The following is a 14,275-nucleotide window of genomic DNA, read 5'->3' as shown; positions in this document are numbered from 1 at the left end:
CTTAATTTGAGTTTCTCCCGGTATCACGACGGACCGATCATGCTTCAGCTTTGTGCTGCGTCGGCTGCGACTCCGACTGCGATATCTCTGGTTGTCATCTTCTGGCGTTAGGCAACTACACCCGACCTCAGTCCCATTTCTCCGCTCCGTTTCCGACGACAGATGCTCCAACACCCTCTCCAACCTCCGACTTATCTGATCCGCACCTTCACATGCCCAGCACGCCAAATCCAATCAAGACTTCGTGGCGCGGACTAGCGCAAGCTTATTGGTCCTTCGGCGCCGTCGCTTACCCAAGACCCTGGCCGATCATGGTCCAGATTATCAGATGGACCGATAACACCCGGTGAATGTCACCCCACAGCAAATCAAGCTCGACAAACTTGCTAGTCGTTACCCAAGACGTGGAAAATTCAATCTGATACTGGGATGATCAAACACGTCAGGCCGAGGTAAGTCTAGTTCGTGAGGGAAAAACACAGAAGCCCCGCTTTGCGACACTTTGTGGCCGCCTTCAGACCGTCGAGAACATGGGCTCATGATCTGATAACTCGGCGCCGAAGCATGGGGGCTTGAGATGGTGGAGGCTAAGTGCTTAGAGAGTCTTATCTGATCTCCGCACGTCGGATCTTACGTCCTGGGTCTGACGAGAGTGTTCTTGCATCGGCACTAACGTGGGTGTAGCACATGAACTTCCTTAGGACAGTCGGAATCACAGCAGCCTGATCATCAGCGACGAGGTCTGACTGCATCTGATCCTCAGCACTCGCTTCGTGCGCCATCATGGCACTCTCACTATCGAGCCTCCTCTTTCCGCTCTCCCTACTACTATCAGTCGCTACCTGCGCGACCGTCACATATGACTTCGACATAGCATGGACTTATGCGAACCCCGATGGGCAGGAAACGCGCCCGGTCATTGGAATCAATGGTCAATGGCCTGTACCACCCATCGTAGTCACGAAAGGCGATCAGGTCATCGTCAACGCAAAGAACTCTCTAGGAAATGAGTCGACGAGTCTGCACTTTCATGGCTTGTATATGAATGGAACTACGCATATGGACGGCCCTGTTGCTGTCACCCAATGCGGTATCCCTCCAGGCAGCTCCTTCACATACAACTTTACCGTGAGTTGCGCAGGATCTGATGGACAGTCATAGCAGTCTTTAACCTAACTAGGTCGATCAACCCGGCACATATTGGTACCACAGCCATGAGCGCGGCCAATACCCAGATGGTCTTCGAGGTCCTCTGATAGTGCACGACCCTGAAGACCCATTCAAAGATCTCTACGACGAAGAAGTCGTCATAACACTTTCTGATTGGTACCACGATCTCATGCACAATCTCCTGGGCGAATTCATCAACATCGCCAATCCTTCCGGCGCAGAGCCTGTACCTCAAGCCGCATTACTCAATGACACTCAGAACCTGACTGTCGCCATTCAGCCGGGAAAGACGTATCTCTTCCGCTTGGTCAACATGGGTGCGTTCGCTGCCCAGTACGTCTGGTTCGAGGATCATACTATGCGCGTTGTCGAGGTCGATGGCGTGTACACGGAACCCATGGAGGCAGATATGATTTATCTCACCGCGGCGCAGCGGTATAGTGTTCTCGTCACTGCCAAGAACGACACCAATTCCAACTTTGCTTTCGTAGGAAGCATGGACCAGGACCTGTTCGATGCTATACCCGAGGGGCTGAATCCCAATGTCACGGGATGGCTTGTCTATGATGATAGGAAGGATATGCCTGCCGCGAAGGAGATGTCAGAATTTGAGCCTTTTGATGATTTCGCTTTGGTACCGCACGATAAGGAAGAGCTGTTTGATCACGTTGATCGCTCTATCACGCTGGATTTGAAGATGGACAATCTCGACGATGGGGCGAATTAGTGAGTCGCTGATCTACTGTCCCATGCTTGACTTGAACTACCAAGAACTCACACATGACAGCGCTTTCTTCAACGACGTAACTTACGTCAGCCCCAAGGTACCCACATTATACACCGTCCTGTCTACCGGCCCCAACGCAACCAACCCCACCATCTACGGCAGCAACACAAACGCGTTCGTCCTTGCACAGAACGAAGTTGTGGAGATCGTGCTAAACAATGACGATCCTGGGAAGTGCGTATACCACCCTTCTCCTCACTCCCTCTCTACGCCAATGTCGAAGTGTAGATGATGCATCCATACTAAGACTCATGCCTAGACACCCCTTCCACCTCCACGGCCACGCCTTCCAAGTCGTAACCCGCAGCGACGACGACGCAGGCTTCTACGACCCCACCAACACAACAACACCCCCTTCAACACCCATGCGACGCGACACCGTCCTCGTCCGACCAAACGGACACATCGTGCTCCGTTTCCGATCTGACAACCCTGGTAAGTCACTCACTCCCACGCACCAAGACCCACATTCCCATCACGACATTATCCATGCGCGATCCCACGCATCCACCTACTAACATCCCCCCAAGGCGTCTGGCTCTTCCACTGCCACATAGAATGGCACGTAGCCTCCGGGCTAACCGCCACAATGATCGAAGCCCCGCTCGCCGTCCAAGCCCAACTCTCCCCTTCTTCCTCCAACGCTAACGCTATTCCGCAATCGCACTGGGACGTATGTGAAACGGGGCATGTACCCACGCAGGGTAATGCAGCGGGGAACACGGTTGATTACGAGGATCTGAGCGGTGAGAATAGGAGTCCGGGGAGGTTACCGGAGGGTTTCACGGCGAGGGGGATTGTGGCGTTGGTGTTTAGTTGTTTGAGTGCGTTTGGCGGGATGGGCGTGATTGGGTGGTATGGGTTGAAGCCTATTCAGGGGTGAGATGGGAGGGGAGGGGTGGGATAAGATGAGAGTGGATTTGAGGGAGATGTGATACCAAACAGATGGGCGTGGATATGATAGATAGCATGCGTTTAGCTTAAAGATGTTGTAGGGCAACGAAGTCTCACTGACGCGACATACTCTCACACAGCGTTAATAGATGACACTCAGGGAAGGAAGTGAACAATTGAGTCTGTTTTTGATGTTACTCACCGGTAATTATTATCTATTACCCTATATCACCACCTCTGTATGAAACCTCATACAGCGTTAATGGATAATAATTAGAGAAGTAAGTGAGAAATAGAGTTTCTCCTCCAAAGTTTCATATCAGAATGAAGCTTTGGAGGGTAAACTCTATTGCTCACTCACTTCCCTGATTATCACCCATTACCCTATATCACGACCTCTGTACCAAACACTCACTCATCCCAATAATAACTCCACATATCCGTCCCCATAAAATCATCCGCATAACCCCTCCCCTTGCTCCCCGCAGCCGCCCCTGCAGCAACAATCAACGGCAAAAAGTGCTCCGCCCCACCCCGCGGATGCATAGTATAAGCGCCCGGCCACTTCCTCCAATGCTCAAACTTGCGTTCCCTCTCCTGCTCACTCTCCGTCATAGCCGCATCCGTAACAGCACCACTCCACTCCTTGTTCAGCGCTTTGAACTCTGGGTTCCGTGACGTGCCATCGAACATGAGACGCAGATTGTGGAATGTAGCGAAGCCGCTGCCGATGATGGCGATGTTTTGGGTGCGGAGCGAGGAGAGCGCGCGGCCGATGGCGTAGGATTGGGTGGGGGACTCGGAGGAGAGGACTGAGAGTTGGATTATGGGGATGGCGGCGGTGGGGTCGATGAGTTTCATCGGAACGAAGACGCCGTGGTCCCATGCTGTGATGGTGTTGTTAGAAACTGTAGGTAAAAGAGAAGGTTGAGGGAGGACATACGTCTTTTGTCGTCTTTCTCACACTCGATACCGGCGTCTTTGAGGGCTTGTGCTACTTGCTCTGCGACTTCTGGACTGCCTGGCGCGTCATGTTTGATCTCGTAGGATTCTGGTGGGAAGCCGTAGTAATCGTAGAGGAGTTCGTGTTTGGAGCCGCTGGATACGGTCACTTTGCTCGTGCTCCAATGTGCCGTTACCAGCACAATCGCTTTCGGCGCTTCAGGCGTCCCCAGTTTGAGTATCTTGGGTACCTTTGTCTTGAGCGACTTGGTGATGGCGGCGTGCGATGGGTCGCCGAGTAAGGGCATGGGGCCGCCGCCGTGTGAGAGCGAGATGACGGGTGCGAGACGCGTCATGTTGGTGCTGTAGGACGAGATTGGGAATTGCTGGATTCCTTGGAGGGGATTGAAGGTCGTGTTGCTGGATGAGAGATCCGCGGATGTGGTTCGTTGGAGGCCGAAGATGGTTGCGAAGAATGAGGAGGTGCGTGTGAATCTCATGTTCCTGGCAGCTGTAGGGACTGGACGCGGCATATATTCATGCTCAGAAGGAAAGAACGCATTGTCGGTCTCGGCATTTGGATTGTCAGCGTACGAGTCGTGGGCGTCGGTGGCATGTTGAGGGTTTGTAAGATGGGGTTGAGAGTGCGGAATTTTGCCGTGATCCAGCTTTGTGCGGCTGGTCCGTGTGCCTGATTACATGTCAATACCACAACGCCAGAAGTCGCGACACGATTTACAATACATAGGCACGAAGTAAACCGCCATCCACGTACTACTCTTCACGTTTGTATACGGTATGGAAAGCGAATGGCACCAAACCCTTTCTCGAAATTGGCAGTACATCCATCACGGCACATTCACGAACACACAGAACCTTGAAAGTAGAATGTATCATCGTTGATTCGACTACGCGAAGGTTGCGTGCCACCCAACAAAAGCCGTCAAAAGCCCTCATAGCCTTAACACCGGGGTATCATCATCGTCATATCATGCCACACCATCCACCCAGAAACTCCTTTCGCCAACACACAACCCATCATATACCCAAAGGACGCACAATGCTATCGTGCGCAACCCAGAAACTCCTGTTGATGTAAGAATGCGGTCCCTTTTTTGAGTACAGTGACGTGGCAATGCCTACCATTTGCGTGTCTACAACGTCAGGAACCAAGAGCGCCTGCAAGAAGTGATGAGCGTCTCTAGATGTCGTCTTCCATCTCGCCGCCTAACTCACTGTCAGTATTGTTCAACCAGGTCTCAAGGTTTTTGAGGTAGGAATACTCACCGAGGCCGTCGCCGCCGTCGGCGGAGTCCTCGGCGGACTTGTCCTTGACGACTTCTTCCTCAAAGGCGGGCTCCTTCTTGGCTGCCTTCTTTGGGGCGTTCGGGCCCTTGACGGGAACGCGCTTCTTAGTGGGGCCCTTCTTCTCCTTCTTGGCAGGCGGAGCCTTCTTCTTGGAGTCGGACTTCTCGGCCTCAGACTTGTCAGCAGCAGAGGGAGGAGCAAGGTCCTTGGCGCCGTCTTCGGCATCTTCTTCGGGGGCCTCGGAAGGAGCCTTGCGCTTCTTTGTGACCTTGGCAGCAGCAGCAGGCTTAGAATTACCACCGGCAGGCGAAGCGGCCGCGACACCAGCTTGACCCAAGAAGGCAGCGAACGATGGATGGGCCTCGAGAGCCTTCTTCTTGACCGGAGGCCCTGCATGATGGAGTATCTCATTAGCGTAGTTAACATGCTGCTGATATGATGCTACTTACACATCTTCTTGAGAGAGCCAGCAGTGTTGCCTGTCAGCGTAGCCATGACATCGTAGTCGAACTATTCAGGTAAGTATATTATAGACACCATTCGTAATGTGACATACCTTGTCGGGAGCGGTAGAGCTCAAGAAGGCCGCAGCCAGCAGCTTGGTCTCCTTGTCCAAGAAGCCGGAGAGCAGAGCCTCACCCGCGACGACCTCTTTCTTGGGAGGCATCTTGATGAGGTAGATGTAAGTGGGCTTGATGGAAGAAAGAGAAAGTAAGCTGTAAAGCTGCGAATTGACGACGAAGTTGTTGAAAGCTGTGGTTAAAGGCAAGAAGGAAGAGAGAAGGAAAGTTGTTGTGAGGGAATAAATGTGGGGGTTGTTATTGTGTCTCGTGGAAGAAGACGCAGTGAAGTCGGAATTCGCGCAACGCGCAAACGGGAAATTACCTCTAGGTTGTCAAGCTCGAATTCCGACGCTCTCATTCGTCGAGTAGTCGTACTTCCATTGCTGTTGCCTATTCGAGGTGAGGAAAGGTATGGTAGTGATGGGCAACATGAAGGTCATGTGTGGACCTTCGCATGGCAATGCTACGGTGACTACGATTGAGTACCCACGAACACCAGAACATAGCCAAACAATACTCACTAGGGTATATTTTGATATGAGTTGACGTGAGTCGAAATGTATATCTTCAGGCTGTTGTAAGAATAGTCGCAGTACTGCTACACCATATCGATAGAAGAAACATGCCGCCACATTAGAGACCTGTAGAGATTGGCATAATGAGTTTGAGACGAGTGGTATGTTGTTTAATAGTGATGCTTTCGTGAAGAGAAGATACGATGGTAAGCATACTGAGATGAACACCGAAAGCCTTGGAGACCTAAAGGCTTGTTGTGATGGAAAGAGAAGTTGGAACTGAGGAACGACGTAGCAGACCCGCAACCTACAGACCAGACAACAAGACACCTTTGGATTTGTCAGGAACGCCCATTTGACGCGTGTTCTGGGCTTCTAATTTCCACATGTTATCGTCAGCTGTAGAGTTCACGATCCGAACAAAATGAAGCCGAGCGAGGGTTCCTTGGCCTGACATCGTTTACCACTACGGCCATAACAGCGGCGGGATATCTATCCTTCCGAGGCGAACGCAGCACCAAAGCGACGGGAGGCAATATCAACAATCAAGCAACGGACCGACCAACTCATCAGAACCGGGGATCGCGATGCGGGCATGATACGACGTCGCCTCTGGGCCCCACTTTCCGATGGAGCACACGCAGGCAGCACACGAATCGGGACTGTTGGCGAGCTGCAGGCGTGCAGCCGTTGCCAAGGTCTTGAGTCGACGTGTTGATATCTCGGAGCGGCGCAATTGAGGTTGAGCAATTCGGCGAGGAGGCTGCAATAATCGGATGACAGGCGTAACGTTGCGGTGGGGTGTCTGGCAGCACTACGGTGGCGCTTGAAGCGCTGGCTACGGCATGGTGGTTTACAGCGGGATGGTGGCTGGGGTAATGACAGGAGGAAGCGACATGCAGTCGGTTGGCAACGCTAGCAGTATGGCCGAATAGCCCTGAACATGAGTAAAGCGCCGGTCAGGAGGCGGTGCAGGATCTGGAATACGAGGTGGTGAAGCGGATGGAGTGGTTAAGAGACAGCTGTTGCAGGCGTGAGGGAAGTGGAGGCTCATCCGGTCAGTGCAGAGGTGCATGGCTAGGCCCGTGGTGCAAAGAGCGGTAGCCGGGCAGGCCGCAGCTTGGGTGGCATTTCTGGCGTCTATGGGCGGTCGCTGGCTGCGGTGCATGACGGTTTCGGTTCGAATGCGCGTCTAGACATGATCTGCGACCAGCGCTGAGCGGGCCGTGCCAGGAACAGGCGCAATTTTTGTGCGCACTGCCTGTCGGCGCCCGCGTCCTCGACCTGCGACGACGGGACCGTCGACGTTAGCCTTCCATTGCTATATTTCTGACTTGGCTGCTATTTCCCGTTCATCCCTGGGTGGCTTTCTTTTTTGTATAACACGCCTCATCGCACCTGCCGATCTGTCCATCGCTCCTTCCTCCGTCGACAGCAGTGCCCCTCACCACACATCCCCGCGGAGACACTCGCCAAACAACACCACGCTGCCGATCCATTCCTTCACACGCGTTGGCTATATATCGGCCCTTCTCAAACACACAAGCCAAAATCCGGCGGGCGTCCATCACCGATCGCCGTCATGTCTTCCCACCCGAGCCTCACCAGCACGTACCGTGCGCGCGCCTCACTACCCACGACCGGGCCCTTGGCTTCCTACCTACTGAGCCTCATATCCGTCAAGCAGACGAACCTCTGCCTCTCCGCAGATGTCGAGACGTCGGCCGAACTCCTCCAACTAGCCGAAGATGTTGGTGACTCAATCTGCGTGCTCAAGACGCACTGCGACATTGTCGTCGACTGGTCAGACAGGACAGCACAGGCACTGAGAGAGATTGCCAAGCGGAAATGGTTCCTCATCTTCGAAGACCGAAAGTTTGCGGACATTGGTGGTATGTCATGTTGGCTCGTAGGATATTCACTGGCGGGGCAGTCTCTAACACACCACAGAAACCGTACAGAAACAGTACACTTCTGGACACCACCGCATTGCGCTCTGGGCCGAGATCACCAACGCGCATGTCATTCCTGGCCCAGCCATCGTAACCGCGCTCGAGAAGGCTGCCGATGCCACCATCGCCAAGTACAACACGTCCGTAAACACCGAAATCTCTGCCACACGGCAAATCAACGGCCTCGACGACGATGATGACGAAGAGGACGATCAATTCATACAACAACAACGAAACTCGGCGATTGAGTCACCCATCGAGATGGAGGGCGAGGAGAGGCGGCTGAGCATCAAGGCTGCCGACCGCAAGCACAGCGTCGTCAGCGTGACAACCTCGATATCCATGCGCACAGAGAGCATATCGCCGCGTCCAGAGCCAAATGCCAACGGAGAAGAAGTCTTCAACCTGGACGTAGCAACAGAGCTCATCCGACTTGGTCCACCACCGTTCCTCCGGTCGCTTCTGTTGCTTGCCGAGATGAGCTCTGAGGGCCACCTCATGACACCCGAATACCAGAAGCGGACCGTCGAGATCGCACGCAGCCGTCCCGAGTTTGTCATGGGCTTCATTGCGCAACGAAGCTTGAACACCGAGCCAGAGGACAACTTCATTACCATGACACCGGGCTGCCAGCTCCCACCGCCAGGCCAGGAAGGCAAGAAGCTGGGCGATGCTCTAGGCCAACAATACAACACTCCTCGCAAGCTAATCTTCGAGCAAGGATGCGACGTCATCATTGTCGGACGAGGCATCGTGCGCGCACAAGACCGCAAGGCGGAGGCAGAACGATACAGAAAAGCTGCTTGGTCAGCCTACGAGGAAAGGATCAAGAAGGCGTAGATGACTTGTCTACGCGCTATCTACTATAGCTGATATATACCCCTGCGATTCGCAGTTAGCATGCTGCCTGGAGCATTTGTGTACTTTGGTGCCTCTTCAACTACAGAAACATCAGATACAGGACATTTTGGGGGCGTTGGAGGTCATTTCCACATACATGAAAACGCATATCACGGCGTTACGATTGCTGGCTCACGTATGAGAATACAACACCACCGTGCATGCACGCGGCGTTGGATTACGATTTATGCTCCCATGATGACCCAAATAATTGTGCTGTAATGATCCATAAGCATGGCTCGTTGGCCAGTAGTACTAGTAAACGAAGATACTATGCTGTGTCTAGCAATGCCGCATGTCATAGCCCACTGATTCCGTATATCGTTTAACGAAAGATCCAACAACTGCATGATACATTTGTGCATGCGGTCTCCAAAAAACGCCTACGTCGCGTGGGTCCAGGCGCGCGGAGATGTGTGGGGAAAGAGTCGGAGCTCGGTCCTAACGCCAAAAAGTTCGCGACTCTTCTCTCGCATGCGCATGCGCATGCGACAGCTTCCATGTCACTCTACTACGAAGCCGCGACGGTCCTCGCAAACACCGAGAACACAGGCGGGTCTCTGAAGTCGCGCATATACGGCAAGAAAGATCTGAAGAGCACACCAGGCCAATTGTTTGCGCTCATTGCGGAAACGTCAAAATGGTCCATTGTGCTCAAAGATGTGATTGAGAAGACTAAATTGCTGGCAGAGGAGAGGAAGGTAGGTAGCTTACTGGCAATACTCTGTGTCGCATCCTGATGTTAATAATTTTTGAACAGCTTACGCCAATCCTTGCCCTCCTTCTTACCCACGATCTGTTGCTCGCGAAGAACGGTGTTGCTGCAGCCGCCAACCATGTCCTCAAGCTCGCCATCACGAGACACAAAGCCCGTCTGAGCGCCGAGCTCACGAAAGCCCGCATACGATACGGATACGCGACTATAGAGGCATTCAGGGAGGCTGTTAATGATGGCGAGCTTGAGAAGGATGAGGGTGATGCGCCCAAGAGCCGCCATCCTCGCTGGGTGCGCATCAATACCGTCAAGACGACGTTGCAGCAACAGCTATCGACCACATTTGCCGGCTTTGTCAAGACTGAGAATTTGAGCGAAGTGCTTTCTGCGCCTAAGAAGTCGAAAATATACTACGAAGACCCCAACATACCGAACCTACTCGCCTTACCCTCTAAGATCGATCTGAGCAGGTCAATCGCGTATACGAAGGGACAGATCATCTTCCAAGACAAGGCTTCGTGCTTCCCTGCCTATCTGCTAGATCCGCAGCCTGACGATGGCGACGTTATCGACGCAACAGCAGCACCAGGCAACAAGACAACACATCTGGCAGCTATCGTATCTGACCGGAGGCGACCGGGTGAAGAACAGAAGGTCATTGCATTCGAGCGCGACAAGGGTAGAACCTTCACGTTGCAGAAGATGGTCAAGCTCGCATCAGCGGACAGCATCGTTCAGGTCAAAGGTAGTAGCGACTTTATCGCTGCGAAGCCTGGATCTGACGAATATGCCAATTTTGGTGCTATACTGCTCGACCCCAGTTGCTCCGGTACTGGCATAGTTGGACGTGACGATGCAATCAAGATGCATCTACCAGAGTCACCAAACAGTCGCCCAGCACCGCAAAAGCCTGAGAAAGGCAAGAAGCGGAAGAGAGACGACGCGCCTGAGGAAGCTGACCTTTCAGCGACGCTTGACTTGGATATGGATGAATCAACACCTGAAGAGACACCAATGCACGGCAAGCTAGCCGAGCGACTGACAGCTTTATCATCCTTCCAGCTCCACATCCTCAATCATGCTATGCGATTCGAGAGCGCGCACAAGATCACGTACTCCACATGTTCCATACATTTCGAAGAGAACGAAGGTGTTGTCTTCCAAGCATTGGCCTCTTCGATCGCAAAAGAACGGGGCTGGTCGATTCTCAAGAGAGACCAGCAAGTCGATGGGATGAAGAAGTGGCATAGACGCGGAGTGTGGGAGGACGAGAAACTGGAGATTGATGTGGATGAATCTTTGAAGAGTGACGTACTAGAAGCGTGCATTCGGTGTGATAAGGGTACGGAAGAAGGCACAATGGGTTTCTTCGTTGCTGCCTTTGTCCGGGACGGCAGTTCACATTCGGCACCAATCATGGAAACCGCAATCGCTGAAGTTGAAGATGAGGAATGGGATGGTTTTAGTGGTGATGAGATGGTTGAAGAGGCAGTAAAGCCTGTGGAGATACCGGCAGCCGAAGGGACTGAGAAGCGGAAAAAGAAGAAGCGCAAACACTGAGATATATGAAAGAAATGGGAAGGCGTTCAAGCACTCATGGCAGAGGAAAGGGCAGCTGATGCCAGGACCCTCAGACCTTGAACCAGTACGAAAGCCACCCTTTCACTACACCATTCAATACACCGGCCGTACCTATTCCTTCTCCGCCAAACCCTTACCATCATTCAATGCAACACGACTCCATATCTTGACACCCCGAACACATCAACACCAACACCATGACACCCGCCCTCCGTGACAGCCTCTCCAGCCCCCTAACCATATCCACAACCCACACCGCCGCCACCTTCCCCGTCACACCCCCCGTCCACCCGGACCTCTCCCGCCCCCGCCTCAAACAAATAGCCCGCTGGATCCGCGACGAACTCGACCTCCGCGTCGCCCGCGACGGCCCCGACGTCCTCCGCCCGGACGACGTGCTCACCCTCCACGAAACGCTCGTCGCCCTCCGCCAAGCCCAAAACATCACCATCTCCGTCCTCCGCGCAACCGGTATCCATAAAGCTGTCCAAGACGTTGCGGGCGTGGCAACACGCTGGCCGAGTCGGTTGTGCGACGACTGCGACAAGATTGTAGACAGTTGGACGGCGAAGTTTGGGCCGTTTAGCGAGATTCATCCGTTTTTGTATGGGAGGGGGGGTAGGTTGGAGGGGATTGCTAGTGTGAATGAGTATTCTAGGGAGGCGTTGCTTAAGCGCTGGGCGGAGACTTGTCCGGAGAAGATTCATCCGAAGAGGTCGCATAAATTGGGGGATTTGGGGTTTGTGGCTGGGACGTAAGTTGACGAAATGTTGCTTGGAGAGACTTGCAGATGGACTGATGTTCGTTGTAGGTGGTGGATCAACCCTCTGTTCGCACACCATGCTGGCATCATCGGGCTTGAGGCTTGCGATGGCGGTACGACATACGACAAACACGGTGCATATGCTCTTCTACTCAAAGATACGGGCGAGATTGAAGCCTCGTCTGAAGAACGCTTTACCTATCGTGTTCCGCAGAACGACAAGGGTAAGTTCCGTCTTACCTCTGCTACACCCAAGAGTCGAGATCCTGTGAGGGTACTTCGCAGCCACAGCATCAACAGCGTCTGGGGACCAAAAGCAGGTGTGAGATACGAAGGCCTGTACAGCGTCCGAGGCTGGTCCATCAAGCAAGCCAAAAGCAGTAACCTTGCTGGTGGGCAATGGAAAGAAGGCGATATCCTGTTTGACGTCCTGTTTGAGAGGACCGACTCAGTGCCCATGGCGGTAGTCATCAAGCGACCCACAGCGACCGAAGTCGACGACTACGCCGAGTACAAGCGTCTCCGCAAGGTCAACCGAGACGGTAAACGCAAGTCGCACAGCACACTTCCCGTAGGCGGCGCCAAAAGCGATTTCTCAACCCCGCTCAAGACAGCACCACCAGTCACACCCCACGTAGTCCCCAAACCCCTCCCAACAGACCCCCCATCGATCGAACCCCGCAAAGGCATATTCAAACACCTCCACTTCGACGAAGAAGCCCACGTCCACATCCTCGACAAGGAAGACGTCATATCCCCCAAATCCGTCCCCGAAGCCGACCCCCTCACCACCACCGCTACAATGAGCAAAAGCAACACGCTCCTCGTCCCCGCAAAACCCAGCCGCACAAACACACACAGCAAAGCCGATGTATCCACAACAGGCGGCGAACCGCGCAGACACGCCAGCCCCGCAGGTTCAAACGCCAGCAGCGCCCATACCCATGCCTCAGCTACCACTTTCCCCGGCATCAACATCCGTGAAGTCGCACCGTGGATTGACTACGACGCTGATTTATCCTTACCTTCGCCTCCAGAGGACTCGACGATTGTGCACCAACGACCTATTATTACACAGTCTATTGCTACTGACTCTATCAAAACGAGTATTTCGCGGGATACCTTTGGTACGCCTGTGGAAGGGGATACTTCGAGTCCGGTTGGTGGTGATGGGAATGGGAATGGGAATGGGAATGGGAGTATTGATGGGGGCAGGCACGGGAGAAGGGGAGATGTTGAGTTTGGGGATAGTCTTAGTCCGCATGGAGCTGGGCATGGGCATGGGCATGGGGTGGGGAATGGCAAGAAGGAAGGAGGCAAGAGGAAGAGTATTCTTGTGCGGAATCGGAATCCGGTGGGGAGGTTGTTTGATGGGGTTGTTGATGATAGGGATGATGGGGAGGAAGAAGAAGAAGAAGAAGAAGAAGTGGACGAGAAGGCAGGGAAGTGGAATGCTGTAACGACACCTCCTATATTTCACGACTTCGCCGACGTTACCTCCCTGGAAGACCCTTTTATCGCGAATCCTCCTCCACGCATACCACGACGACCTAGACGCCCCTACTTGATGCGTAGGGATCTCATCGCGCGATCTAGAATCCTGACGCCTGTGGGCAGTCCTGTCTGTATCCTCCATCCTGAGCGCGTAGGGGAAGTACGAAAGGAACTCGCTGAGTCAAGCGCAGAAACCAAGTTGAGAGATATCATGGAGAGGGTGGATGGTGTTGAGATGGGTCGTTGGCGGTATATCTAGAACAATCGCAGAATTCCTACTATTATCTTCATGGAGATGGAGATTCACTCACTCACTCTGCACAGTGACAAACCCTGTCAATCTATATATATTCCGCCTCTATTCCTATTCATTCCCATGTCCATCTCGAATCCTAACGTATAACGTCACGCCCTTACCTTAGCGCGAATACAAACATCCAACCGCACGAGGGTCCAGTTCAATCCAGTCCAGCCCGTCCCAGAGCCCGCCATGCCAGGTCACTGGAACCACATGCATTAGTGGGGAGCGGGACTGTCTAGCGGGCACGCTTGAACACACCAGCGGAGCACCGGTTCCATCAAAATTTTGCGCGGCTGTGCTGCGCTAACTTCAAAACGCTGTGTGGGTCGGGTTCACTAATCAATATTGAGATGGTCCCGGTATTGGCCGAAGATACAGCGCCGGGGCCTG

General features: G+C 53.4%; 6 protein-coding genes across 6 annotated transcripts; 4 read left to right on the top strand and 2 right to left on the bottom strand.

Annotated features, from left to right (window-relative positions):
- Positions 1-783: 783 nt before the first annotated feature.
- J4E86_009460 (uncharacterized protein) lies at positions 784-2,840 on the top strand (the record flags this gene model as incomplete). Its single annotated transcript, XM_051449966.1, has 5 exons — positions 784-1,128; positions 1,181-1,896; positions 1,958-2,131; positions 2,217-2,392; positions 2,488-2,840. The coding sequence occupies 5 exons, from the start codon at positions 784-786 to the stop codon at positions 2,838-2,840; spliced, it is 1,764 nt and encodes a 587-aa protein (XP_051298811.1).
- A 422-nt stretch (positions 2,841-3,262) lies between these two features.
- On the bottom strand, positions 3,263-4,149 carry J4E86_009459 (uncharacterized protein; the record flags this gene model as incomplete). The annotated part of the gene is made up of 2 exons (XM_051449965.1): positions 3,263-3,738; positions 3,795-4,149. 2 exons carry the CDS (start codon positions 4,147-4,149, stop codon positions 3,263-3,265), a joined length of 831 nt encoding a protein of 276 aa, XP_051298810.1.
- An 845-nt stretch (positions 4,150-4,994) lies between these two features.
- Positions 4,995-5,768, bottom strand: J4E86_009458 (uncharacterized protein; the record flags this gene model as incomplete). The annotated part of the gene is made up of 3 exons (XM_051449964.1): positions 4,995-5,491; positions 5,551-5,611; positions 5,658-5,768. 3 exons carry the CDS (start codon positions 5,766-5,768, stop codon positions 4,995-4,997), a joined length of 669 nt encoding a protein of 222 aa, XP_051298809.1.
- Positions 5,769-7,761: 1,993 nt separating this feature from the next.
- Positions 7,762-8,971, top strand: J4E86_009457 (uncharacterized protein; the record flags this gene model as incomplete). The annotated part of the gene is made up of 2 exons (XM_051449963.1): positions 7,762-8,071; positions 8,130-8,971. 2 exons carry the CDS (start codon positions 7,762-7,764, stop codon positions 8,969-8,971), a joined length of 1,152 nt encoding a protein of 383 aa, XP_051298808.1.
- A 560-nt stretch (positions 8,972-9,531) lies between these two features.
- J4E86_009456 (uncharacterized protein) lies at positions 9,532-11,306 on the top strand (the record flags this gene model as incomplete). Its single annotated transcript, XM_051449962.1, has 2 exons — positions 9,532-9,732; positions 9,792-11,306. The coding sequence occupies 2 exons, from the start codon at positions 9,532-9,534 to the stop codon at positions 11,304-11,306; spliced, it is 1,716 nt and encodes a 571-aa protein (XP_051298807.1).
- Positions 11,307-11,524: 218 nt separating this feature from the next.
- J4E86_009455 (uncharacterized protein) lies at positions 11,525-13,843 on the top strand (the record flags this gene model as incomplete). The annotated part of the gene is made up of 2 exons (XM_051449961.1): positions 11,525-12,081; positions 12,139-13,843. 2 exons carry the CDS (start codon positions 11,525-11,527, stop codon positions 13,841-13,843), a joined length of 2,262 nt encoding a protein of 753 aa, XP_051298806.1.
- Between the last annotated feature and the right edge of the window lie 432 nt (positions 13,844-14,275).

Source organism: Alternaria arbusti (assembly GCF_024043155.1).
Source record: "Alternaria arbusti strain BMP 1465 chromosome Unknown scaffold_17, whole genome shotgun sequence".
Classification (NCBI taxonomy): domain Eukaryota; kingdom Fungi; phylum Ascomycota; class Dothideomycetes; order Pleosporales; family Pleosporaceae; genus Alternaria; species Alternaria arbusti.
The sequence above is the reverse complement of the archived record's forward strand: the minus strand, read 5'-3'. Positions and strand labels throughout refer to the sequence as shown.